The sequence below is a fragment of the Pelecanus crispus genome, chromosome 1 (genome assembly GCF_030463565.1).
Source record: "Pelecanus crispus isolate bPelCri1 chromosome 1, bPelCri1.pri, whole genome shotgun sequence".
NCBI classification, from domain to species: Eukaryota; Metazoa; Chordata; class Aves; order Pelecaniformes; family Pelecanidae; genus Pelecanus; species Pelecanus crispus.
In genome coordinates, this window is record NC_134643.1 from 153,319,272 (window position 1) to 153,346,494 (window position 27,223).

The following is a 27,223-nucleotide window of genomic DNA, read 5'->3' on the forward strand; positions in this document are numbered from 1 at the left end:
CTATTTTATAATCTGCGGCATATCACTCCAAGCTTGCGATTTCTTTTTGGCCAGTTCCATCCACGATGGCTGATCCGCTGCAGCATTACTGGCTTTCTTCAAGTGGCTTATTTCCTCTTTATCCACCAGTCCTGGTGATGGAGCTACTGTGAATAAAACACATGGACAGTTTACGTTCGCTTGCTGTGCAGCTATACACCCTAGATCTTTCATTAAAAACTTCCCATGCCTTGCTCTACAGTAGAAAATCTTTACATTTCACATGGAAGCTTCTTCTGCAATATGTTACTGAGGCAATAACCATTCCATGTGCAGAAGAATACACTATTTTGCTCATGAATGGTATCTTTTGGTCCCTAAACTTACAAAACCAACATGATGACCGGGATTCCTTGCCATGCCCTGCGTTTAACACCCAGGCCAAACAAGAGAGAGTCTTTTCATTAGCAAGAACATTAATTTGCGAATTCCTCCTTTACCCAGCCCCCAGGAATTTCATTACCTTCCAAACTTCTGCCCTTCTTTCAAATTTGGATTTACCAAATAGATTTGAAATTAGTGTGGGAGGACTGATGGGCAGACAGTTTGTGATCACATCATTCCAGCTTGCTGAGGAAACCACATTAAAATTGAATGCTATTGAAAATAATTTTGCATGCATTTTGTATTTTACACTGGGATAGTGCATTTGGGACCCCGTCCTGTGAAATGGCCAAGCACTCTTGATTCACATTTATTTCAGCATGAGTTTTGACTACTCTGTAGTCAAAGTGGTCAAAAGAATATGCCACCAAATAAAAACCCAGATGTGAGTGCTGAGAAAACAGTTTGCCCTTGCTGATGTGGGGCTGGAGAAGAAATGACAATCTAGCCCCTACTCCTTTTCCACCATACTCAAGCAGGATTTTTTCTGACAAGGTTGTGAGATAACAGCCTACATTTTAAGCATTTTATTTCCTACCAGGGACATAATGTGACAGTGAATTGGTTCTCAGCAGCAGCTCCTTCACTTCAGACTTTGTCTCTCTCCTCTGTTCTTCAGAAGTGGTTTTAGGTGCCAAGTGTGAAGGTTTGCTCCATTGCTGCTTCACTGATGCCTAGGCACAGAGAGGGATAAAATCCAAGTAATGCAGAGAGAATGAGACTGGTTTGGAAGAACACGAGCAAAGGGAGTGGATGTGGTGCCTGTCATGGTCCGAAGACCACATGCACTCATCATACATTGGCCCCAGTCCTCTCACTTGAGCTGTTACCTGTTCAGAAAGCTCCAGTGCTTTCATGTTAGCATCCATGATACTCAACTTTACAAATTAAAACTATTCCTCTGTATCTCTTATTCATAATGGTATCTATGAGTAGGTTATTGTAGTCTTCAATGCAAAATGTGTTTCAAGCCCTTTGCACACCCCTACTGACAGATACAGGATTTGGAAACAGCCTTGTTCTCTCATGTTTCCCCTCCACCTCCCAAATTTTTTGGGTTAGGGCACTGTGTTTTTGGAGGGTTGACGGTAAATGGATTTCCCACAGCCTTGTTCTCTCATGTTTCCCCTCCACCTCCCAAATTTTTTGGGTTAGGGCACTGTGTTTTTGGAGGGTTGACGGTAAATGGATTTCCGACAAAAAAAGAAATTGAACACATCCTCCCATGCATTTTCTTGCCAGTATCAAAAACTACCCTGCAGTGACAGTGCCTGGTGCCATGTGGGAGAAGGAGAAAGTGGGAGTAGTACAGTGGCACCAAGCCTCACACACTGCAGTCAGGAGCATCTTGGCATGTTTCTCTGTTAGCTGATACAGGGAAATAAAATGCATGGCATGAATTTTAGGGAACATTGCCAGCTAAAATCTGGAGTTTCCTATTCTGACACAGAAACTGTATTTTGGGAGCATTTAAACCCTTGGTGTTTTAAGTACTATGACAATGTTGAACATTATTGCAGTTCATAATCTTGCCTAGACATTTTATTAGGTATTATTTTTTGTTAATCTAGCCGCTGCTGTTTTTCATCATCTAGAGATCTTCTCTTATTCCAGGATATGATACAACTAGCTGGATTTCTAACAGTACCATCTGAAGCAAGAAAGTAGGCCGTTTGCACTGGGAATACTACACTGGTACAGGGGACGCACGCTCCTGCATCAGTGCAGGGTTCTTGCTGTGCATGAGGCGACAGAGGCAGCACTCACACGCTGCTGCCTCCGTGAGCTAGCCCCGTACCAGGGAAGCCTGGTTAGTATTCTAGATTAATGCCAACCGATTCTGCTGGTGCAGCTTTGTCATCTGGGAAGATCACTGCTACACGTATCACCCTCTTTTGCATGGGATCTTTGAAGAGGCAGCGTCAGCCTATGTTCCATGGCACCACATGGGCATCTGAGTTATCCATACACAGAGAATCGGAATTTATATCTTGGCACTGTCTGCAAGTGCAAAAGTTATTTTTATCCTATTTCATTTCTCAAGGCTCTAAAAATTGTTACCTAGGAGCTTCTGGGACCGAGCTGTTCATTCAGTGTTAAATCAGTCAGGACGTATAGGAGGTTCAATGAAATGCTGTGCCTAGGATAGCTAAAGAGAACGTATTCCCTCTGTACTGAGAGAGATCTGAGACTGTACAATTTAGCACCTCATTTGGGGTATTTTAGCATGCAATACCCACATTAGATCTGCTAAGTATGTATTGGGCACCCAAGAAATTTTACACACCTTGCACAGTTCCAGGATTTCTTGGAGATATAAAATTACTTACCTGAACAATCAGAGAACTCTGAACCTGTAACACATTTTTGAGAGCAGCGTCTTTGTTACTTACAATTATACTCATTAAGTATCCATAATCATTATGGCATGACTGGCAGTATAGCAGTAGATCCAAAGAATACTACAGGAAGGTGATATGAAAACATCACAAATTTGTACTGTAAGTACCTCGGTTCGTTCCTTCTCTTTATTTTGTTTCTCTGTATCTGACTTAACATCCGGAGCCACGAGTTTTTCTCTGTCGAGTTCCTGCTCGTGCTGCATGCCCCTCTGCTTCTGTCTTGCTATGGAAATCCAGACTGGCTCTGCGGGACTGTCGGGATCTCTTCCGGAGTCTCCAGCAGCCACGGGGGAAGGCACGCTTCTCTCTGTTGGCAGATTATTTATGTACATGGTTATTTGAAAGAGAGTTGTAATTAGCTCGCACTTGCTCAATACGCTGATTGGTCCCAGGACGTGTGACCAGCCTGGGTAAATAGCAATTCTGCTAGTTTGGTCTCCAGAGAGCAATCTTCCTGTGCCCACTGTTTTAAGTTACCGTTCTACTGGTGAAAACACTTCGCATCTTTGTTCAGCTAGTCACAGTGTCACCGCCCTCACGTGAGGGAGATGCAGAAACAAGAATCAAGCTTCATTAATCTGCCGATTTTCCAAGGTCTTCCCTTCTGCCCCCTCCTCCCATCTGCTTCGTGGCCTCTTAGAGACAAGCAGCAGCCGATTCAAAGCTGGACACAGCTGGACTGTGGTGTGGCAAAGGCAACCTCCTCCCCCCTGCAGCTGCCCTCCGCTCCCGCTCTTCCCATGCCCACGCAGCAGCAGCCGATGCCTTAGCCTGGTTCCTGCCTTCCTTCCACCCCTTTAGGAGCGGCCTCCCTTGTGCAGCCCCTTGGTGCCTGCAGAAATACTGCTGAAACCACAGGGTTAATTCACAGTCTTTTGACGTGAGGTTTACTTTGACTTATCCCTGCTGACGCCGACCGTGCTCTCCACTGGGGCCAGTCACTTTCATCATGCTCTACCAGGACTGAGATTTCAGTGAGACAAGAAAAAAGAAAAGCACTTCCTAGAGTAAAGGGTCAAAAAGGCTACCCTGCTGTCCTCAAAACTGCTACCGAGGGATGAGCAGTATCCAGAGGTATGGGGAAGTGAAACACCCCCTATTCAAATATTCTGTGAAGGGAAATCCTGTCTATATGGTGAGCAGAACTGGATCAAGATAAGAGCCTCAGCTCCTCTGTTGGCTCCAGCCACCAGGTTCTCCACTTCTTCATTGGCTCACACTGCACCCAAAATTCAGTTTTCCAACTAATGTGGAGCCTCTGTGTGATTTAAAAGAGGAATAAGAACAGTACTAACACCCTTGGAGCCATGTTAGAGCCATGGCAGGGTCAAAGGGAAAGACGATTTAACCTTTCCCATCTGCTTCTGTCCACTAATGTACCCAAACTTACAGAAGGCTATTTCAGAACAGAAGTTGCGCTTCTCATCCTCAAATCACACATGGTCCTGCCCCTAGGAAAAGTTTGTTACCTAGTCAGCATCCTTTGCAGGGACCTGAGGGACAGCAGAGCCATGTGGGAAGGATTACTGCCCTGGTGTGCCTGCCTGCCTGCCTTGGGGCTCAGCTTCTGTGCTGGCGTAGAGCTGGGCCACCTTGCACAGGACCCCATGGAGCTGCCAGATGCATTTCTGAAGGGCTACGGTCTAATTTAGAGGAACATGGCCCTGACCAGGAAAGCAGAAAATGTCTCTGAAGGCATGTTTGAGATGCCTTATAAAGGCATGGGAGATGAAACGGATGATGCTCTCCCAAGAGCTGGAGTCTGCGAACTCAGGCACATTATGAAAAGCTCACAAACTTTCTTTGCTCAGGGATTTTCTCAAGTCATTATTATACCTCACCAGAGACAGGCTAGTTATTTGAGCAAGAAAATATTGTAAAGCCTATGTCAGCTAAAAACCACAAAAAGAGAAAGCACAAGTTTTGCTTTAAGGCCAAAGCAAGATGTTTTGCCAGCTGATGCCTGCATTTCCCTTCACATTCATCTCATGTGATCTTGCAGGGAAACCTCTGAAAGAAACAAGCCAGACAGTCCAGCTGTGCAAATGCAGCACAGATGAAGCAGGGCCCTTGGATGCTGAATGAGCTTCCCTCCCTCCTGCATGGCAAGCTACTTCAATTCTCTGCATCCTGCCTATGCCCCATCTTTCCATGCCAACAGCTGTTTCTCCCACAAATCTTCTTCCCTTCTCTTCACTGGTTGCCTTCACTTCATTTTGTCTAATTTTCCAGGATGATAGAGAATAAGGCTGGGAGAGATCTCAAGATGTGATCTAGTCTATCCTTCAGCTGCAAGGCAAGATCAGTTACAAGATCAATTTCACATAAACTCTGTCCTGACAAATATGTATCTAATGTGTTCTTAAAACCCTCCAAAGATGGGACAGAGCTCAGAGTCTACCTAGAGAGTCTCCTATGACTCCCCAGAGTCTCCTATGGCTCTTCTTTTTCTGCTCAATTTTTTCCCTATTGGGCAAGTTAAATCTTCCTTGCTTTAATTTGAATCCTTAACTTCTCCTATACACTATGGACACGAGCAGATTACTCACAGCCTCCTTGCAGCAGCCTTTTATGTATTTGAAGACTTAGACTGTGTTTTCCCTATTTTTTTTCACTTTTTTGTTTGGTCATATTCTCTACATCACTCTTGCTTTTGTAGGAATTGTACTAATTTGGTCCAAATCTTCTTCAAAATACAGTGCTCAAAACTGGCACATAGCACTTGAGATGAAATGGTGCTAGCATCAGGTGAAATGGAAGGACTACCCCACTTCACCTGAGATAGTTTCCTGTACACATCAGTCAGTATGATGAGTTTCTTGCGCAATTATGTTATTCCTGTTTTGTATTTAGTTTGTGAGCTCCAGATCGTGTTACTTCCCCTCTTCCATATCCTATTTGCATCTGCGCATCGGATTATTTTTACGCACATAACAGAACTTTCTACTTGTCTGTAATGAAAATACTCTTTTCAAACTATGTTTCTAACTTTCTCAAGATAACCCTGATTTCTATTCTTGTCCTCCAGTGTGCCCACAGGCTTTCCAGCTTGGTAATACTTGCAAACGTAATAAGCACACGCTGAGTTCTGTCACCCATGTCCTTAAATATACTGAATAGTGTCAGATCTAAGATGGCCACCACCAATATGACAGTGAATCATCAGTTGGCACACTCAGTAGCTTTGCATCACCCCAGTGAATAGCTTCACCAAGACTGTATTTATAGGAATGTCATTATATTTATAGGAATGCCCTATTATACCAGTTAACATTTGATTTGACTGCTCTTGACCAAGTCCTGTTGGTTGGAACTTATATCTACGTTATGTTGTAGACATTTAGAAATAGCTCAATTATTCCCTTCAGTATTTCATATTAAATTAAGTGGTATATAACACCCTTTCTCCTTCTCTCTCTTCTCCATCTCACCTCCCTTATCAAGATGTGCCACCTTCTGGAGCCTTCCCTTCCGCATTTTGCCAAGATAACCACTAGCAGCTCAAGGACTGCTAACCCATCTTCTCTGAGTATCTTAGGACAAGTTTTGTTAGGAGCTTCATAAGTAAACCCACACAGTTGAATTGACATGATGTCTGATAATGCATCTGCCATCACATTCCCTCCTTTGCTTGTAGGCCATGCCCTTGAACCCATCTGCACCCATTTGCACCTTTTTAGGTCATAAGCAATTTAGGCAGGACGTGTTAGTGCATTGCCCAGGTGCCACGCTTCATCAGTTCCCAAAGCACTACTGTGACATGCAGATCAGCTGCCACTACTGAAGGTGATGGTGATGTCTAGTGTTCCTCAGAGGTGAGGATCCCTCACTCAGTACATAAAGTAGCTTTTCACTTTAGTTACCTTCTATCCAGATTAGTCAACTCATTTTCCTAGCACCCTGTAATGAATACCCATCCAACAATTGATACTCAATATTACGAAGATGTTTCCCTGTTGAAGCCTCCCTGTGCCCTGCTGGACTCACCCTGTAAATCCATCCCATCAAACATATCCTTTCCCCCTGTGTACAGCTCAGAGAAGACTGGGCTTCTTCTCTGACTTTACAGCTACAGACACACCACCACACGCATCCTTTTTCACCATCTTTTTACCTTTCTTCACTGTCTGTAATGTTTCAGTACTCACAAACACCAACATCTTTACCCTGAAGGCCCTTTTCAGTCCACCCACCAGCTTTCCCATGATACTGGGGAACCTGGCTTCTGCCTTGATGCTGCTAGTGATGTATTTCTTAGTCTCTGTGATTCAAAATCACCCTTTGTGTTTTGTCCCATTTTCCCTGTCTCACCACAGGAGCTTTCTGTAAACACCAACTGAACCGCACGTTGTTCCTCCTCTGCACCCACCACACAATCAATACCAACAAAATGACTGCTATGCCCAGGCTCTGTTTACCGTGCTACATGTAACAGTCTCATTGCTACCCGTGCTCCTGTTTCTCTGTCATCCTCATGGATTTAAGATTCATCTTTCTGTTATTTCAATGTGCATTGCCTAGCACAACAGGGTTCCCAGTCCCGCAGTGATATGTCTAGAGGCCGCTATTATAACAATGTTTTTCATAAGGCAGATACTCTAACGAAGGCATCAAGTACTTTTGCTCTTCAGACAATTCTCCCAGATGAGACGCCAGACTTCCTAGTCATGCCAATTAGAATGCAGCCAAATTACAGCAAAGTATCATCCCATAAGAGATGGTATCAGAATGTCCCTATGATAGTAGGGAACAAAAGCCCTTTATCATCATCTTTAAAGATTTTCTATGTATCTGTTTGGGCCAGACTTAGGAGTAGTATCACCTACAGAGGATCAAGAGCTGATCTGCTTCTGGGAGGGGCTTTCTTGCTTCTTTAAACAATTACGTTCTGCCCTTGTTCCTGTGAGAGTCTTTGCTGCAGAAAGCCAGGCAGGCAGGCAAGGCAGGGGAAATGCCTTCTCTTCAGCAAAAAATCATCAGATGCAACCCATGAAGGATTTGCTACCTCATCTGTCAGCCAGAATTACTGTAAGGGGTAGAAGAGGCGTATTCACTATTTATTATCTTTCCCATTGCCCAGAGGTCCTTTACATCCTCCCACCTCCAACTAGAGAAGGTTTCTTGGCAGTATACGTGCACCGTTGTTCCAGCCAGAAGGATGAAAGGTGGTGAAGTAATCCATGAGATAGTACGGTGAAGTGAGTTGGCAGTTTAAGGTGATCTAAGACTCTCCTATCAAGCTCTTGGTGCTCTGAGGGGCACCAAGAGGCCAAAAGCTTTCTCAGGAAGTGACTATTCACAAGGAAAGTGCTGCTTGCACATCTTCTTCCTCAGTTCAATGACTGTCTGATCACCTTGAACAAGCCCTCCCTATCTTATCTCATCCCGTCATGAGGTAGTCCGCACGCTTTTACGGCTCACCACGTGGCAAAGCACAGCGTTTAAGGAACCAGATAGCCAGAGTGGAACCAAAAGTACTCAAAAGCACAATCTAATTCCTGTTTCTGCTGCATGTCATGTGCATAGCAGCTAGCCACAGCAGTTCTCAGCTGGTAAATGCCACTTTTAGGGCGGTAACGTAGTATGAAATGCAAGCAGCGGCATCCTCCATCAGAAGCCGTGTGAATTCAACAGGCCACAGCTGCCACAAATGCCCCGTGTTTCACTCGTCCTCTGGTGAAGCAGGGCTGAGCCTCTTGCTTCCACGTTACACTTGGGAGATTTTCTGAATAAAACTAAAATCTGAATCGTATTCTTCAGTTCTTAGTACAACATGTTATTTTAAACAATATGCTATTCAACTCGTTACTTAATAACTTCATAAGCTAATACAGGATATAGCTGGCAGCAATTTGTCTCTTGTTCACTCAGTTTTATCCTCGTGATTGCATCTTACCCTGGTTTCCTTGGAGCTGGCTTGGCCTGAGGCTTTTTGAAAGATGAGCGAGCCCCTTCTTCCCCTCGGGATAAGCCACCGACAACGGGAAGATACCAGGTCAGAACTTGTCAAGCCGCTCTGTGTGTAATGTCACCATGTTTTAAAACTAGCATTTAATGTAGGCTGCCGAGGTCTTCTGCTGCCACTTGAAACCATGCCCGGAGGCTGCTGAAGCTCTCCCTTCACCTCCTTCCCACAGCCACCAAACACACACGGACAGTCGCAAGACCAGCCACTCCATCTGCATTCTTCACCGCTCCCGCAGCTTCCAGACTGACCACTGAAGATAAGCCCCGAAGCCAAGTGAACCATAGCCACCTGCCCAATTCCCTCCTGCAGATCAGAATCACCCGAGCAATTCTCCACTGGGTCTGATGGAGGCAGGGCTGGCTGCCTCAGTGGTCCCTAAGGGGGGAAATTTCCCTGCTGCAGCCGCATTAAATACAGGTATCTGCTTCCTTCAGTATCTTACTAAAGCAGGTTTTTTTTTTTTTCCTCAGACTAAAGCTCTGATCTTATAGATGAAATTTCTTCTGCCTGAATATTGTGGAAATGAATGTGTACACTTCTCACTGGTACTTGGATATTATTCTTTAATGTGTGTCAGACCGGTTGTGTGAACAGTGAGATGAAGAGAAAGCATTGATCTTTATGTACAAAAGGAGATCTATTGACTTGTTATTGTGCATTGGTTTGTACGCACACATAGAAAGTGAGAGAGAAGTACACACCCATTTCTGTCTACTGACAGACAGATATACTCAGTGTATTCAACTGTACCTGGGGGACTGTGTGCTGCTTATATCAATAACCACAGCAAAGACATATTTAAACATTACCCTGAGATTTAGGGATTGATATTTTTTCTTAGAGATGGCCTCAGATATTGTACCCATTTTCTTTAAATCTAAAAGCCTTTGTGTGCACAAAATGTAGCAGAGGCTTTTTATAACATTTAAATCTCGTACCTGAAAATGAACACCTTATGCCTGCAAGGACTGCAAAGAGTGGTTGCTCTTGCTGTGCATCTGTGCAGGCAAAAGGTCAGAGGCAGAATGTTAGAGCCTTCTGAAAGTCATACTTCTAACAGCAAGCAAAGCTAACTTGTGGATTCCCTGCGTATTTTAAAAGCAAACATACTCAAAATTAATCCAAACAACTTTACACAGGGAGATAACCCCCCTATATACAAATGTCATTGTTTTATAACACCGCTTATGCATGTATATTTAATTCCACATTGTTGTATCTCTGCTCATTTATAAAACACCAGTTATTTTAAGAAGGGCTTTACAAATGCATGTGGCATTTAATGTATCCTGCCCTACCTATTTCCCTTTGTTTATTAAAGCACTACATGCATTTGTGTCAGCGTACACACCCAATTCCTTAATTTCAGACATAGCTACTCTAAAAGATTTGGCTAAGTATTTTTGACATTTCTTTCTTCTCTAAGCTGCTCTGTGAGGGATTTGACTTTTGGTTGGATCTATACCACCGGTGCCAGGAGAGTCCTTTTGACACAAGAAACTGCTATGCTTGCATCAAAGTCTATTTCACTGCTGGAAAACAGCCACATTGCAAAATAGCCTGACACAACCAAAAAAGCAACTTCTTTTGGGGGAAAAAAAACCCTCCAGTTTTCTCTTCAGCTGTAGCCAGGACAGCATTAAAGCAATGTCTTTTTTACGTAGAGAGAAACATTTTTCTTGTCATTTCAGAGCCTCCATTTGCCAGACAAGACACACCAATTTCATTCACTGTTAACATTCAGCATCCCTTCCCCAGTTCCTTTTCTGTTAGAGCCTGTCTCCCCACTACAGCTCCTCAGTGGCTGATTTTGATATATCCTAATATGAACATTCACACAGGTATTGCTTATGGTTTTGCTCTCTGTTAGCATGTGCTATTTGTTTCTGCCCTTTATGGGATTTATAGCAAAGCCCGAAACAACACAGCTTAACCTTTTAATTCTTGCAAAGACTTGTGCCTTTAGCTCCAGAAACATTAAAAATTACTCCTCCTGGGGTGACTAATTTCACACAGCCTTTAAAAGGCCACCTTGCAGCCCAACAGACGCCAAGCAATCCCCCGCTAGTTCCTCAGAAAACTCTGGAGAGCAGGAGCACTGCTTTTGCCTGGGGTGGTGAGCCAGCATCCCACTAGCCCTCCCATTGCCTTTGGTACCAGGAGTGCTGAAAAGCTAAAAATTGAACCGAATGAACCAAATTGCTCCCGCTCACCCCATGACACAGCAAACTGACTTTTTTAAGATGAATGTACATGAGAAGGGAACTGCACCCCCTTACCATTTCACAGCTTGTCTTCTTGTTCAGCACAGGGATTTCCTAACACGCAGAGGGAAGAAACTCCCTGACACCATAAAGTGTCTCCTGACGGTGACCACAGCTCTTTGAAAGGGCTGATAAACTCAAGGACTAGGAGAGGGCTGGGTGCCAGCATTAAGGGTGGTTGGATGAAAAAAAAAAAGAAGTGGGTGTCCCAGCAGGTCAGGAGGCCAGAAATGGCTGGCAAGCCACACAACCCACAAAGGGCTGCGCCAATATTGCTTGTCAGATTCCTGCTGCTTGCAGTTGCAAAGACGTGCTCCTGACTCGCTGGGCTGAGGCAGGCGTTTACCTCGTTTACCCATGATTTCAGGCGGCCAGCTCAGGCTGATATGGCAACTTAGCGCGAGGGGGTGCTTGGTCAGATGTCTAAGGAGAGAGGTCTGCAGTGGGGTAAGGAAGGACCTCAGGTCAGTTTGGAGCAGACTGCTTTGTATTTAGAATGAAACTCTTTAGATTGGATATTAGGAAAAATTTCTTCACAGGAAGGGTAGTCAAGCATTGGAACAGGCTGCCCAGAGAGGTGGTGGAGTCACCACCCCTGGAAGCGTTCAAAAAACGGGTAGATGTGGCACTCTGGGACATGGTTTAATCTAGTCTACCCTTAATTGGTTTAGTGTGGACTTGGTAATGCTAGGTTAATGGTTGGACTGGATGATCTTAAAGGTCTTTTCCAACCTAAACGATTCTATGATTCTTCCTGAGTCCTGGCATGCTCACATATCAGAACCCACTACAAAGCTACTCAAAGCTGGAAATACGTGGAAAACCGTAGCAGCTTTCTTAAGGTGATACAATAAGAATGGTGGGGCAGTAGATAAGGAAGAATACTAATTACCATCGCAGACCAATCTGAACCACCATGTTAAACAACCCCAGGCCATACAGATTTGGTGTAATACTGTCAGGTGGAGAGGAACATGTCCAAAACAGGGTTCCTCCACCTGCAGCCCCAGGTTCAAATTCCAGGTGTGTGCACCCCTGCCAGGGGTCCTGCCACACGGCTCTCACCTGCAGACCCTATTTTGCAGAGGATAGTCCTGAGCCTGGGGGCAGGGAGTCTCCTCTGCCTCAGGGCTGAGGAGCAGAGAAGCCTGGAGGAGCAATGTGCTCCTTGGCTTCATTTCTTCTCCTTCTCCCTCCTCCAGCACTTGCCATCTCCCGCTCTGCTCCCGCTGCAGGCACCCTGGGACTCAGCAAGAGGGATGTGAAAAAAGGCTGCGTGCAGGAGCGCTGGTACCCCTGCTGCTTTCCCCTGTCCTCTGCCAGACCAACCCTACCATGCTAGGTTTTCCTCCTTGCTTGTTCCTGGTATGACCCTCCCCAAAATCTCAGTCAATCAGAGATTTGGGCGTTACTTTCAAATAGTCAACTACTCCTCAGGGCAGGGCAGAGGGGAAAATGCCTTTAAAGGGAGCGATGGGATTATACAAAGGGAGAGCACCTTGCCCGCAGGACGTGGGGAGGCTCTGGCTGGACGGCTGTGGGAGCCTTGTCCAGCCGTGGAGGCAATGAATCCCCTCTTTATGGCCACTGGGAGAGCAGAAAACTGTAAACGTGGCCAGAGCCCTGCAAAAATGTCTGCAACGCTGCAACAGATGCCAACTGGAATCTGCTGTCACTCAGGGCATAAGCAGGTTGCCTCTGGGGCCAGGAAGAGGCTTTTGTCACCCTACAGGACAAGTGGCCTGCTGTGTCCTGAGGTCTTCTTTTGGCTTGGCGTTCCCCCACTCTGAAGCTCAGAGACTGACCCCCAACTGGAGAAGTGAAACCATGGAGGGGAGCTCTGCAATGGCACAAAGAAACCGTTTCATTTGCTTGGCCAGCATCTCCTCCTTACATTCTTAACATCAAACTCGTGACGAGAGAGATCCAGGGCAGGGAAGAAGTTTCTCCCGCATATCAGAAGACCTGAAGATTTTTTATTCCCTTTTGGCTGTTCTCTGAAGTGAAGAGCAGAGGTCTCTTCCTAGCATTGCTTGAGCATTACTTCACCTAACTTGTTTACTGTCATTGCAAAGACCTCAGACAGTGGTGCCACTTCCAGTCTTTTCCGTTCTCTGCCTGTAGCACACAAGATTAGTCTCCAGAGGACTGACTCTTTTTTTAACTCTAACCCAATTATATAATACAGACAACAGGGTGAAATTTAACAATCTGCAGTAGACACGATCTAACAGTCTCTCCTGGCTTTAACCTCCAGGAAGCTGCAGGGTAGTTAATTTTTGTTTTTAAACAAGGAATGAGTAATGGTAAAGATGGATAAATGAATAAGCAAAGCTCACAGGAGGCAATAAATAAATGGCGTGTTGAGCATGCCAGGCAGTTACTAGTATTTCTGCCCCAATGCTATGGTGAAAAAGAAGGGTCTAGAGGTCTGAGTCACTCATCCCACACAGGGCACTGCTCTGAATATGTGCTCCTGGCTTTTGAATTGCCATACAGCAGCTCTAAATGGGGACACTTAGTGGCTTGATATTTCTGTTTCACAATACTTGCTAAGGCACTTTATTTTTTGAGTGTCACTTTGAACATCCTTTAAACAATGCCCTGAAATGCAAAAATCACAGGCAAAAATATCTTATTCTGACTGCTGCTTCTTCCCTGCTGTCCTTCTGATAATCTTTTCAGCAAGGGAGAACAGGGAGCAACATCACTGAAGGCAGATCCGTCAGCTCACGCTCACCAGTGTTGGTGATTGACACGACAGGGCTGCCTCACACTCTCTCACAGGTAAGGTCATTCCTCGTGAGTTAATGTAACTTTATAAAGTACTGGGAGTCTTACCAGGCACTTTACAAGGATTTGACTTTTTCTCCAAGTCTCTATCTTCATTTCTGGATTCAGGAGAGTGACTAGCTTTGTCCTGCTTCTCCTTGTTTGCAGTAGTATTTGGAACAGTTATGTTTTGCAAGGCTGGCTTTTTAGGCAATGGAGGTTTGCTACTAAGCTGTTCAGAGGACTTCGCTTTGGGTTTGATCTTTTCATTTAAAGAATCATTAATATTTGTATCGGCTGTTTTTATGATTTGTGTCTTATCACCTTTTAGAAAGGAAGTCAATCCCTCATTTTCTAAATTAAACTCTGCACTGTATCTTTTAATCCCTTTTGATTCTGGTGACGAATTGTCTCTGTATTTCAAGGACAGTGAGGTGGATCTAAGTTTCACTTGAAAAGGACTTTTATCTTCACAGCTTGGCTGATTCTGAGATACCACCGAAGAATCACTTGGCACTGGCACCGCATCGACAGCCGGAGAAACACAGCCAGCCAAAATTTCTGTAGGTTGGCCTGTGTTCTCAGAGTCGGACTCTGGCAGCAAAGCCTGCTTTTTGTTGCTACTTTTTTCCTCCTCCAGATCTGATCCCTTCTGCAAGTCTTCTTTCCATTTCTCACTTCTCGAGGAGACCTTTGCTTTGGACAGGAAGAATCCAGTATTTAATGAGCTTTCCAACTCTGATCTTTCTGGGAAATGTAGGCTTCTGGTCATTGGTCTCTCCCATGCAGAGGAGACAGAAAATTTTCTCAAGGCATTGAGTTCATTGGCTGCTTTTTCAGCTTTCTTCCCCAAAAGTTCCTCCCTGTGAACCAGTGACTGACTGCTCTCCTTACCAGAAGCATCTGGCTCTTGTGCATTCTTTGTTTTCTCCAGAGAGCAGGAAGCAGATGATCCCATCTGTGTTGAGGAAGCAGGATGTGAAACATGGAACGCGTCTGTGGGCTGGAAAGAACCTATGGGAAATTGCTTGTTGGACTCTGACAATAGAGCAATCTCTTTCTTTGCCTCTTTATTACAGGGCATTTCCACAGGTATCTGATCATCCTGCTGTATATTTTCTTCTGACCCTTCCAAGCAAACAATACTATTCTTACTAATTGAAATATCTTCGGATGGTATTTTGTTTACTGAAAACACAGCAGGAAGCTCCTTATTTTCTTGATTTAAAATCCTGATTGACACATCACTCACATCCCCAGACAACAGAACCAGTGTTTCTGAGGAGTCCGCTTGCTTTTGTACTTCTCTGTCCGGACTAGAGTAGGAAGAAGTTGCGGAGTCTTTGCCTTCTAACAGCAATGAGGACTCAGACTTCACACACGTTGTTTCCAGTGTTGGTTGGCAGCCCTCCGGTTTATCCTCTGGTAGCAGGGCTTCCTGTGCAACAGCAGACTCAGAAGTAGGCTGAGTCATCGCTGGTCTCAAAGCAGGGGGAAGGTCCTCAGGCACTCTGGGCTTGGGCCAGGAAGCCACATCCTGTGCCGCAGCTGTGCCGCATGGCAGTTCTTGATTGCTGGGTTTGAATACAGCATCTGGCAAGTCTGTCTGCATCTCCTTTTCATCACCCTCTTCTTCTGGGGTACAGCTCAAATCAGTCAGAGATTCAGACTGGGTCCTCTGCAAAAAGAAATTCAGAAAGCTCCATCACCATGTACAGATTTCCTTTTTTTCTTATTCATCATTGCCATTTACAACCAAGATCTTAGAGAGGAAGGCAATACTTGCCTCCAATGCTGAACTCGCTGTTTTCTTAATCTACATACTGGATGCTTTTTTATCTAAGCAGATCCCGAAATAATGTATTTAACCAATATAAAAGCAATCAGTGACACTTCCTTCTGCACAACTAGTGCTTTCATGCCTTTGTAGATGGGAAGTTCATCAAAACAATGGCCATTGGACCGTCCTTGGCACTTGATTCCCCAGAGCATACTGGCTATGTTGTGTTGCTCTTGGGCAAAAAGCAGCATTCGAAAGAGAAAAATCTGTCCCTTTGTATTTTGGTACTGCATACTAGCATTAAAAATAAAACAACCCACTCTTGCATGACTCTGAAGAGGAAAGGGTACATAGAAGGAAGAGCAAAAACCTAAGAAGTCCATCCGGTTATGACACTCTATGCCAGCTGAGTACCTACCCCCATATGGCAGTCTTCTGCCTAATCCCACTGCCATACATCATTACAGCCTTGCCTCCTTTGTGTAAAAGTCTTCTTTTTCTTTCAAGAGTTAGAGTATTTGATAAAGGTTTATAAATATGTATGTAGTTACCTGTGAGGTCTTGTGATTAAGCTTCAGGTAAGGACTGGCTAAATATACAGGTTTATTTGAAAGCACATTATTAACCTGCTGAATATGCCTTTTCATATGGTGCCTGTATTAGCTCACTGATTCACTGTAGTTTGTTGGGTAAATATATATTTTGGATGTAGGCCCTAATTCTAAGAACACAAAACTTGCACTCTGAAGATCCTTTTAGGGTTCTTCCAACTTCTTGTTTCGCAAGTGCAATTGCAAAGACAGCGCTACAATGCCACCTGCATTCACAATCCACATACACAGGAACATAAAAGCAGAAGACATCAGTTAGCCAGAAGCAAGGTGCACAGGCAGAGTCAGGCAGGAAAATATCAAAAATTGTATTATAGAAAGATGTGAACAGCCTCCATGGAAAACCAGGAGGGCTCAGTCATGCTTTATAGGCAGACTGGACAAAGCAATTGTATTTCGGTAACAATGTTACAATGGAAGAGGAGGTTTGATCAGTGAGTTATTGCTTTGCATGTTTTTCTAAATAACTGGCCTCATCATTGTGTTGCTCACAGCAGTGCTCTACTGAGCCCAAAGATCACTCACAGATTTTGGAAAATACAGAATATCAGCTAAGTAATATTTAGAGACAGAGGGAATAATATTCCTGGTGTTAAGCAAGCCAATTTAATGGCTTTAATGTAGGTAAAACATTGGAAGAAACCACAAACAATAAAGTGCAAATACTGTAGTAAGTTGCAAACTTTACTAGAGAAGAGAAGAGAAGAGAAGAGAAGAGAAGAGAAGAGAAGAGAAGAGAAGAGAAGAGAAGAGAAGAGAAGAGAAGAGAAGAAAAATTAAGCTATGCCCTTCAAAAGATAAGACAAAGAATCAGATAAATGGTGTTTTAAAAGGATGGTTTAAAAATGTTTTTTTTAATAGTATACACTTTCTAATAGTTTTTTTAATGCTATACACCTTTTTTTTTTTTTTTGTGGAGACTTATTTTAAGTCTCTGTAGTGCACATAAAGGGTCTACAAGTTTTGGGGCAGGGAGAGGGCTGTACCTCATCTGGAGTACTACGTCCAGCTCTGGGGCCCTCAGCACAAGAAGGACATGGACCTGTTGAAGCAGGTCCAGAGGAGGGCCACAAAAATGATCAGAGGGATGGAACACCTCTCCTACGAGGCCAGGCTGAGAGAGCTGGTGTTGTTCAGCCTGGAGAAGAGAAGGCTGCGAGGAGACCTTATTGCAGCCTTCCAGTACTTAAAGGGGGCCTACAGGAAAGATGGGGGCAATCTTTTTAACAAGGCCTGTTGTGACAGGGCAAGGAATAATGGATTTAAACTAAAGAAGAATAGATTTAGACTAGACATAAGAAAGAAATTTTTTACAATGAGGGTGGTGAAGCACTGGCACAGGTTGCCCAGAGAGGTAGTGGAGGCCCCATGCCTGGCAACATTCAAGGTCAGGTTGGACGGGGCTGTGAGCAACCTGATCTGGTTAAAGCTGTCCCTGCTCACTGCAGGGGGGCTGGGCTGGATGGCCTCTAAAGGTCCCTTCCAACCCAAAGTATTCGATGATTCTATGATTCTATGAATTCAGAACAGTCCTAATGTACAGAATTTGGCTCCAATTAATAAGTCACAACTTATTCTTTCTATATTGTTTGAAAATAGAAGCCCAATTATATTTGGAAAGTTAAAACAGCTCCTCCATCAATACTCTCTCAAAGACTCAATATTTTACAGGATCTTTCAAACTAGGAAAAGTACACAAGTTGTTCGTAACACTTTCCAAAAAAATTCTAAGTAAGAAATGAAGCAGTCAGCCCCAACTTCTGCATCACAAAGAAGATACTAAATTGTACTGCACAGTATATTTAAGAAGAAATTGTTACATAAAATTCTGCATCAATAATTAACAAGTAATCTCATAATATTTAATCCATTCATAGTGTCTGCTCCGGATATGTAGCCTCATCGAATAACAGCTATTAAAAACCAAAGAAATACCCATGCCACACTCTGACTTTTCTTATCATGTCTGAATTTGAAATACAGAGTCCAGTAAGAACTTTCCTGGTTTTGTGTCAAAGGTGACACTGTTTATTTTCACAAATACCTGAGAAAATCTTCTCATTTTACTGGATCTCTGGTTCCGGGGTTTTATTAAAAGCTTGTGTTTAGCAGCAGAATTATCCAAGCAAGAGGAAAGCTCAGGTGGAGTGTCAAAATTGGCTGCAGGCAAGATGGTACTGTCAGATATCTGGGGAGCTCCAGTTTTAGCACTTCCATGCCTAGGGAACAGCTGACTGTCTGTAGAGCAAGACCTAGAAGAAGGACTCAATGTAACCTGAAAAAAAAAAAATCCCAAAATAGAGAATCAAACAAAGAAATAAAGACATGAAAATAACAGTTCTACAAATAAGGGAATGTGTTTATTGGCATTTTAAGGTTGCCCCTTTTTCTTTTTGCTATCTCTTTAAAATACATTGCATTTCCTAATATTGCATGTGGAGTACTGGTGTTAGCAATTCTGCATTTTTAGCTGCTTGAATATCATGCTCTACTGTCTGGAGGGAAGGACCAAGTCACATTTAACTGGAAGATCTAAAGCACACAAATACATGGCCAGCACGTTTTAGAAGACAGATTTATGAAGAGTTATGGAACCTACAGGGCCAGTTTCCTTTCTGCGTCTGTCCTCCAGCATCTGTGTCTAGGTTCCTACCCACAGTTATGCTGGGCTGGAGCATCTCTAGCTTCCTATACATCATCAGGTCCCTTTCAACTCTACAACACCTTCCTAAAGACAAAAGAATCAAACATCAGCGGCATTGACACTTAAGTCAGCTTGCATTTTCTCCTCAGATATTTATATCTGCAAAATAACTATGGAGTTTACCTGAAATGTAAAATTTCATTTGTAGACTGTTCTGGGGAAGGAAACAATGGACAATTCCTACTAGAGGCCAATAACCCATCCAGAAACAACTCCTGAATGCTCCAAGGGGTGCAGTACTTTCACGAAGCTGGAATCCAGCTTGCTTGTACGCTTCACCAAAAAATACCCTAGTCCCAGGGCTGATGCAAAAAGGAGACTGAAAAATTTATGAAAAATGACTCTAAAGAGGGTTCTTCCTTTCTCTCGGATTCAGTTTTTGCAAATAGGCAAAACGGTATTTCTAAACTATCTGTCAAGGCATTAACATGACCTCTGACAACTCGTGACAGCACTCCCTTTGTAGGCTTGAAATTCCAGTTCATTTCATTAGAGGAGCTTTCCTCCTTTGTCATGCTTTCTTCTGCAGGCTTTCTTCTTGTCTTCTTTCCTTCTTCTTTCTTCTTTCTCTGGAGGTGGTATTTTACTGAGGGAGTTGGTTGGGAGAAGGGGAGAGCAGGATATTGCTCCTTTTATTTCGGGAGGGAAAAAGCATCAGTGTTTTCTGCAAGTAGAATTCTGCATTATACACTGCAGCCAAAAGATACTCAGTAGCGTAGCGAGGGCCTGCTATAGCTTCCTCAACGGCCAGGGGAAAACTCCCATTGATTTTAGCAGAGGCTGGATCCACAGCTTCTGATCATGCTTTCTATTTAAGAAAAAAAAAAGTAGCTCAGCCATGCTGAATAATGGATGGTCTCATTAATTTTCACTCTACAATATCTGCAGTCTAGTACTCAAACATGACTAATGTACAACAAACGATACGTGGCTGCATTATACATTAGTACCTAACAGTGAATACATTGACATTTCAGCTCCATGATAAAGATGCAGCACATGTTCTCTTTCAAGGCACGTCATTATTTGCCTGCCTTTCTTCTGGCTTCTACTTTTCCTCGAGAACTTTGCATGTCTTCTCATTGGCAGTGCTCAGTGTTGGCCATTACGCTGGAAAATCAAGAATCTGGTTTGTTACTTAAATTTCAGCAGCCTGAGTGAATGCCAGCTCTGAGCCGGCTGCAGAAGTTGCCTGTCCCACGAAGTCTGGCTTTGGTGAAGCCTGCTGGAGGAGGGGATGGCTGGCAGACCCCTTTCTCTAAATCTCATGCGCACATGGCTCAGTTGTCCTTCAGCTGGTCATGCTGGGTGGTGCAACGTGGGGGGCCATGAGGGAGCCCCATCCCCAAAGTCCAGATGGGACAGTCGCGATACCTTTCTCCCTTCTTTGATCCAGGAAAGCTTCCAAGAGGCAGCAAGGTGTCACTGCTGCCCCAAAACCTCAGGGCTGCGTTGTGCAAAACTCCTCAGCCCTGCGAGCTGGTCTCCTCTGACTTCTAGCAGCAGGGCTAATCTCTCCGAAATGCCAGGTAGTAGACCCTGCGGTTTGGGAGGAAAGCCTTCAGATGGGGCTACTTTCTGGCTGCGCTCTGAAACTGGACTGGGATGAAGAGAGCTCTGAGCTAAATGATAGGGCATGTGGAAAAAGCTGAACAACCGAGGAGTCACCACTGCGTCTCAGGAGTCAGCAAGTGAGTCAGAGAGTGATGTTAATGAACAACCAGGAGACATAAATCCTCCTTTAGCAAACATGCATCTGGACTGGACAAATTTACCGGGAGCCTATACCAGTTTTCAAGAAATACCTTCTTCACGTGTTCTGTTGTTTTTCTTTAAAAATATGAAAATTTCACTGCATATAAGCAGTTTTTCAAACAGCTTCATGTGGAATCTAACAAGTGTGGCCAGAAATCTTTGCTGAGCCCTGCTGCAGCTGGCCTTGAAATACATTTTGCGTAATTACTAAGGAATAGTCATCTCAGGACTAGCTTCTCTATTTCCTTTCTGCAATTCCCCTCCACCCCTCCTCCTATTTCTAGAAAATGCTTTTCCTTTTACCCCCTGTGTTGTTTCCGCCATGACTCCAGCTGCGGACAACTAAAAGGGACTCTTCAGAGCCTTTCAAAACCACCCTTTAATCAGCCAGAACGGCTGGCTGCTGATTGAAGAAAGCCATCTATTTGCCTGTACTCAAGTCCTGAAAACGTCACTTCAGCAAAACTCACAGCTCGTGCTGGCTCACGTGGCCAGAATCCGACTGAAGGCTGAACCTCACACCCCTAAGCAGCAATGTCAGCCACTATCATCAGGCAAACACTTGCTGTATCAGTGCGAGGTAACCTTGCACTTAAAGCAAGGGGATGGGCAGATTTCAGAGGATCTAGATTTTGTTCACGGCTCCTCAACAAGCTTCCTCCCTTATCCTACGCACGTAATCCAAGCAGCCTTTACTGCCATTTCCCGTCTTTAAAAAAGGGGATACTGCTTCAGTGTCTAAATGTGGTTGGTCCTGTTTGGAGATTAAATCACGTCTGTAAAGTTTGCTAAAGGATATGAACTATTCTAGAGGGCTTAATTATTACCAACAGGAGATTACTTGGCATCAGGATTATGTTGATAAATAATCATAACTTTACATTAGAAGGACAGGCATTAAAAAAGCAAAGCAAACGGGCAGGCATGCAATTACATACATACAGGTTGTTTTTTGCAGCAGACGGGCAACACAGTAATGTTTATGCCTTACATCTCTTTAAAAGACTACTATGCATAATTGCTTGGCCCTTAATACATTTGGCAGAAGTTACCTGTTCTTCTTCTTCACTGCCTGTTCCAGCTAAACTCAAAGAGCTAAGGTGCTTGTGAGAGTCAGAGAACTGTGGGATGGAATGAGGAAGAGATTCAGTAAAAGATGACAAACAAGATGGATATACTCGCAGAAACCATCTACACAAAGTGCACACAGATACTGACAATGTAAGTTGTTTTTCTCTATAATCTTAAGGATTAGCAAGGACACTGCAAACATAAAGTGTAAGACATGCAGATAAAGAATGAAATAATGTATCACAAAACTATCATTTAAAAAGAAAAAACAGTTTCAAATTCTTTTATGTTTCTTTTTCCAATGACAGCCTAGAAAAAATTAGAGAGAGCTCTCTTATCAGCACATTCAAGCGGGAATACAGATTTCTCAGCCTTTTTTTTATGCCTGGCAGCTCTCTGTAGTCCCTAAAAAACCCCCCAGCATCCCCATGCACACACACAAACACATCCTCTCCCTCCTAGTTCTGCATTTTCTGGCATGATATTTATATTTTTAAAGGAACAGAGATTCTAAGTGGCTGTTTACACAGAGAGATAGCATTTTCCCATTTTGAGTAAGGTATTTCTGAATTGTTCAGAGATACAGTAGTGATACTTACAGCAAACCAAATAATTTATTCTGCCTTCCATACATAGGTAAAACAAGTCACTAAACACTGATTTTTGTCAACACTAGAACTACTCACTCTTGTTGTTGTGCCTGAATTTAGGTTTTCATGGAGCAAAGACATTTCTGGAGGGCTCCTGGGTAATCCATCATCTTCAGAACTGGTCCCAGCATCCTCTGTTCGCTTTGCATGAAGTCCAAATGGAGGCGGAGGTCCCAATTTCATGGTAGGCTGGAGTTTCAGCTTCAGCGTGGCATAAAACACATTAGCGTATGATAGTGATGAAGGTTTCCCCAGTACATTTTTTAGCTCAGGTCAATGAGTTACCTTTATTTTAACTTCACAGTTGAATTATCCAGAGCACAGGACATCTCACTTTAGACATTTTCTTAGCGTGCCAAACAACTCTACATTTTGCAGCTATCACTTAAGGAGAACCAAGATCTGATACTGCTATCTAATTAACAAATGCAACATTTAATGTAAGCTGCAGACAGATCTTACTTACTAATCAAATGTTCAACCACAAGTATTATCGCAAAAAATCAAGCCTGGAAAGACATTCCACCTCTTGCATTTGAAAAAAATTATGTTGTGTAAATTACCTGTAAAGCTCTAATCCGATCAGAAACGTTTTCTTGAGAAAACACTCTTACTGGCCTTGCAGGCTCTTGCCCAGTCTCAGGGATGAAAATGCTATCATGTGACAAAGCTCTGCTTCCCATAATGCCTTTATGTGTCCTGGAATAATATAACAAATGAGTGAAAACATACAGACTTTTTTGCCAGTCCTCTTACTCTTAGCTCAGGTGGTCTGTGGAACATGGATTGGGAGCTAAGCATACATCACACACAAGATTCCAGACTTTGCCATGACTACAGTACAGTCATTCAGGCTAATCTAGGTAACACCTTTAAAAACCAAACAAAAATTTGCAAATTTGTCACGTTAACAAACTGAATCAAGGTTAAAGACAGTTTAACCCCAGCAGCTGAGTTATAACTTATGGAAAAGCTACTGCCCCTTGGCTGGAAGCCAACAGCTGGGTGACGTGACAGTGCCGCAGGCAAGCCCAGGTGCAAAATTAAGGGAGTTCACATAAACGAGCCTGTACCTGAGATGGACTAACTTCTTGCTAACTTAAGAACGTGTCTTGCAAATGACTGACCGCTACGATAGAAAGAATAAGTAGCTTTTACTACTTAAGTGTGGCACAGCATTTAATGTATCTCTGCCATACAGGTCATTAAGAAAAATATTCCAGGCAATGTAGTTCTCACATAGAATCATTTGCATAAATCCTTACAAGATGCTTACAAGGTCCTGTATTCTATATCAAGACCCCTGGGATTTTCCCTTACGAGCCTGGGGGATGCATTTTTTCATGGACACTCTTTGTGGGCTGGGGAGAGGAAGCAGGAGATGCCTTGTGGGTAGCTTCTCATATTCTGTTTCCTTTCACCACTTTCAATGCATGTGGTATGTAACTTCTTTTGCAAATGTTACATGCGGGGCATGAACACCTTGTTTCCTCATGGGAATGGTACAGGAGACGCATGGACAGACAGCTAGCTGCTAGGAGGTCTCATGTGCTCATTTTCCTCAGCTTAGCTTGTAGCCTAACTGAGGAGGGACCAGAAGTGCATGCACATGGCATTTCTTCTAGGGCTCCCTTCTTTTAAATTTTTTAAATAAAACAGCTATGAAATGGCAAACCAGAGTACAGAGTACAGAACCTGTTTGGGTTCACGTAACTATCAAGTTAATTGAGCAGACACTGTAGAGGGGAAAAAAAAAGGAAAAAAAAGAGAATTGTGTATTTTTTGATCTTAGACACTGTCATAGGGACAATCAGGAACATAAACAAACACGGCAGAAAGTAACATTTTCCTTGTAATGGCTGCTATAAATATGTTTGATAAAAACAATAGCAGGAAAAAGTTGATCTGTATTCCTGCTGCAGAAGGAAGGAAAGCCTGCTGCTTCTACTTAATGCGTTAGAGAGATTGGAAGAACAATTTATCTAAGTGAAAATGTGATCTCTGCAATGCATCCAGGGTCAGACAGATCTATAGCAATTTGCAAAGTAAGTGCCAGTCAAGGCTGTGATGGCTGCTCAATGCACCGACATTTTACAAAGACTGCAATGGCAGCCAGGTAAGCGGTGTTGCTGCAAGTGCACATTTATCCCAGCATGCTACCTTTGCTTTTTCTTTCTAGCAGACGCATACCTCCTGGATGCATAGTGGAGGTACCCTAGATGTCTTCTCAGATTATGAGTGCTCGAATGAATTTTCCTCCCTTTCAAGGAATTTCCTGGTCTTTGTCTAAACAAATGTTAAGAAACAGTAATGTAACAACCCTGCAAGTAACAGCACAGGAACGTGGCCAAAACAGCCAAAGACTGTACCCACTCGGACATGACCTTCTTGAGTCGTGCACAAGGGAAAGAAGATCTGACCATGCACGTCTTAAAAATATGTTGTCGAACAACACTATAGCCCACTGTTAGACCTGGTGCTGCCAGCCCGGAACTCCTGGGGCTTCAAGCTGGACAAGTATTACTGTTGTCAATGCCACGAAAGACAAAAAAAAAAAAAAAAAAAAAAAAAAAAAGTTGTTAATTTCTTTTGGTTGTTTGGCGCTGCCTGGTGGCCGCCTTGTATAATGGCGTTTTAAATGGCCGGGATGCTTTTGCCTTCCCGCCCCTGGGGACAGCAGCATCTCTCGCCTGAGGACCAGGAGGCTTGTTCTGAGAGGCACAACGTCCACCAACGCAAGGACTTGCTTTTTAGGCAGCCAAGGGGCTCTTCTGTCCATCTCTCCATCCAGGAACACATTTGAACTTTAGACTGGGTTTCTCATGGTTACCTTTCAGTAGCAGGCAACATTTTTGGCAATGCCTGAACGAAGACAGGATTTTCAGAGGCAGACAGATACATAGGCTGGGATTCATCTGGTCTAACTTCAGACGTTAAACCACAGGTATCTACATCGGAGCTGGTCACCCCTGGCTCCCCTTTACATTCCATGGGGAGAAATAGGCACTTGCAGAGCCTGGTTCATCTGAACTTCAGACATCTACACAAGAATGTTACAAGCTTTCTTAGTCATGTTGACTTCTCTCTGCTGATTACAAAAGGCAGCTGGTGACTAACTCAGATGCAGACATTTGTCCTTTGGTCAGATGAATCCCATGTATACAGAGGAAATAAAGGCTTCACAGCCTCTGGTTCCTGCTGATTTCAGTTGCAGTCATCCCCTTGTCCCTTCCTTGCTTTCAAAACCTGGTGTAAATGGTTAGGCATCTAAATTTCTTTAACAGTCCTTAGGAGTTACGTCTTAGGGGCATAAGACAATCCTGGTGAGATATAAGCTGAGTACCTAATTCATTTCTGAAGATGGGAATTACATTCTTTTGAAATGATAACCCAAGGCTTATTTATAATTAAATGAAAGCTTCTTTAGTTATTATTTCTTGCTGCACCCCATCCAATTCCCTTGCGATTTGTCTTGCATCAGCCATTTTAATTTGCACTTTCCTGAAAGAGGCAACTGTTTGAGAATGCAGCACGCTGAACAAGAGGAAGAGGAATTTTGGGGTGTCTTTAATCTGCAAACATTGTAGCAGTTCTGTATTTGTTTACCAGCCAGAGTCCAAAGACTTACGTGAGTTCATCTTCAGAATCATAATTAACATGCATGTCGTGAGAGGCCGCGACATCACTTGTTGACTGGAATAACTTCAGGTTGCTGCTCCCAGAAGATGACGTCTCTTTCCTTTTCTTTTTACCAAAAAACTTTTTGAAAGATTTGAACTTTGATTTTTTCTTTCCTAAGTGAAGAAACATAAAGAAGATGCAACCAGCAGCATGTGCAAGTTTTTGGAACAATAATAATTCCTTTATAATTTCTGCATAGGTGGACTTCTTTCCTGGAAAATGCAACACAGTCTGCTCTTGCATTAATGTCTTTCAAGACTATACTGATAGCATGAAATTACTATTATCTTGGAGAATGGGTTGCAATGTTTATGACACATAAGAAATAACCTACAGTGTAGAATCTTTCCTAATAGAGTTTCTACTTGCCTCTTGACATAATTAGACTGTGAAGAAAAACTTTGGTATTAACAGCCTGGGATACAGAGAAGAAATTACAATTTGGAAACCCACTGCCTTTGTTCAGCAAGCTAAGTAGTGATGATAAGGACAATGTTACCAAAACTAATTTAAGTGTAGCAAAGGCTTACATAGGCGGAACGTGCAGTGTCGAGAGGCTAATGCTTTTAAAATGTCAGTTTTATTATACATCCCAGAATATTTTGAATGCTAATTATGAGACTCAATGGATCACAAAGTATTAAACTAGAAATCAAGCAATAATCTTGAAGAGCAATGCTAGCCTGCTCAGTGAGGAAAGACCTGAATGAGGATCAGTTGCAAGCTCTGTGAAGGAAACTACTTAAAATGAAATCAGCATTTTGCACAAGACATCCCAACAACTTGTGCCTGTCCCATATAAGTCAGCATGACAGCACTGTGAGGCATGCCTGACAACATTTCACTTATCGTTGGATCTTGTTGGGTAAAAAAGTTAAGTTGGTCACAGGATGCTACAAAAATGTTATTTCAAGCCTCTGAAAATGTCAAAAATATAACAGCTCTTGGAGACAGGAGGAGAGAAAGGGAGAATGCATTCTCTAAATGGACAGATTCACTTCTATGATAGAGCTAAGGCATTGAAGCTCAGGAAGTGACAGCACTTCTCATTCACTGGGGAAGGGAGCAATTCTACCTGAATTGTCCTCTCCATCTCCTTCAGTCTCTCGCATCTTAGGGTCCATTATCCTTGAGGAACTCAT

At 43.3% G+C, this 27,223-nt stretch overlaps 1 protein-coding gene across 1 annotated transcript; it reads right to left on the bottom strand.

The window, feature by feature from the left end:
* On the bottom strand, window positions 1–27,223 carry CRACDL (CRACD like). The gene is made up of 10 exons (XM_009483765.2): window positions 27,157–27,223; window positions 26,029–26,194; window positions 22,964–23,099; window positions 22,437–22,601; window positions 21,732–21,800; window positions 18,265–18,495; window positions 13,899–15,507; window positions 2,933–3,132; window positions 962–1,097; window positions 1–146 (listed from the first exon to the last, which is right to left on the bottom strand). Exons 1-10 carry the CDS (start codon window positions 27,221–27,223, stop codon window positions 1–3), a joined length of 2,925 nt encoding a protein of 974 aa, XP_009482040.1.

Coding starts and splice junctions, on each gene's coding strand:
- CRACDL (XM_009483765.2), bottom strand. CDS start 27,223: ATGAGTTCCTCAAGGATAATGGACCCTAAGATGCGAGAGACTGAAGGA. Junction 22,602..22,963: donor ATCGGATTAGAGCTTTACAG/GTAATTTACACA, acceptor GCCACGCTGAAG/CTGAAACTCCAGCCTACCAT. Junction 15,508..18,264: donor AAATGAGAAGATTTTCTCAG/GTATTTGTGAAA, acceptor TTCTTTTTGCAG/AGGACCCAGTCTGAATCTCT.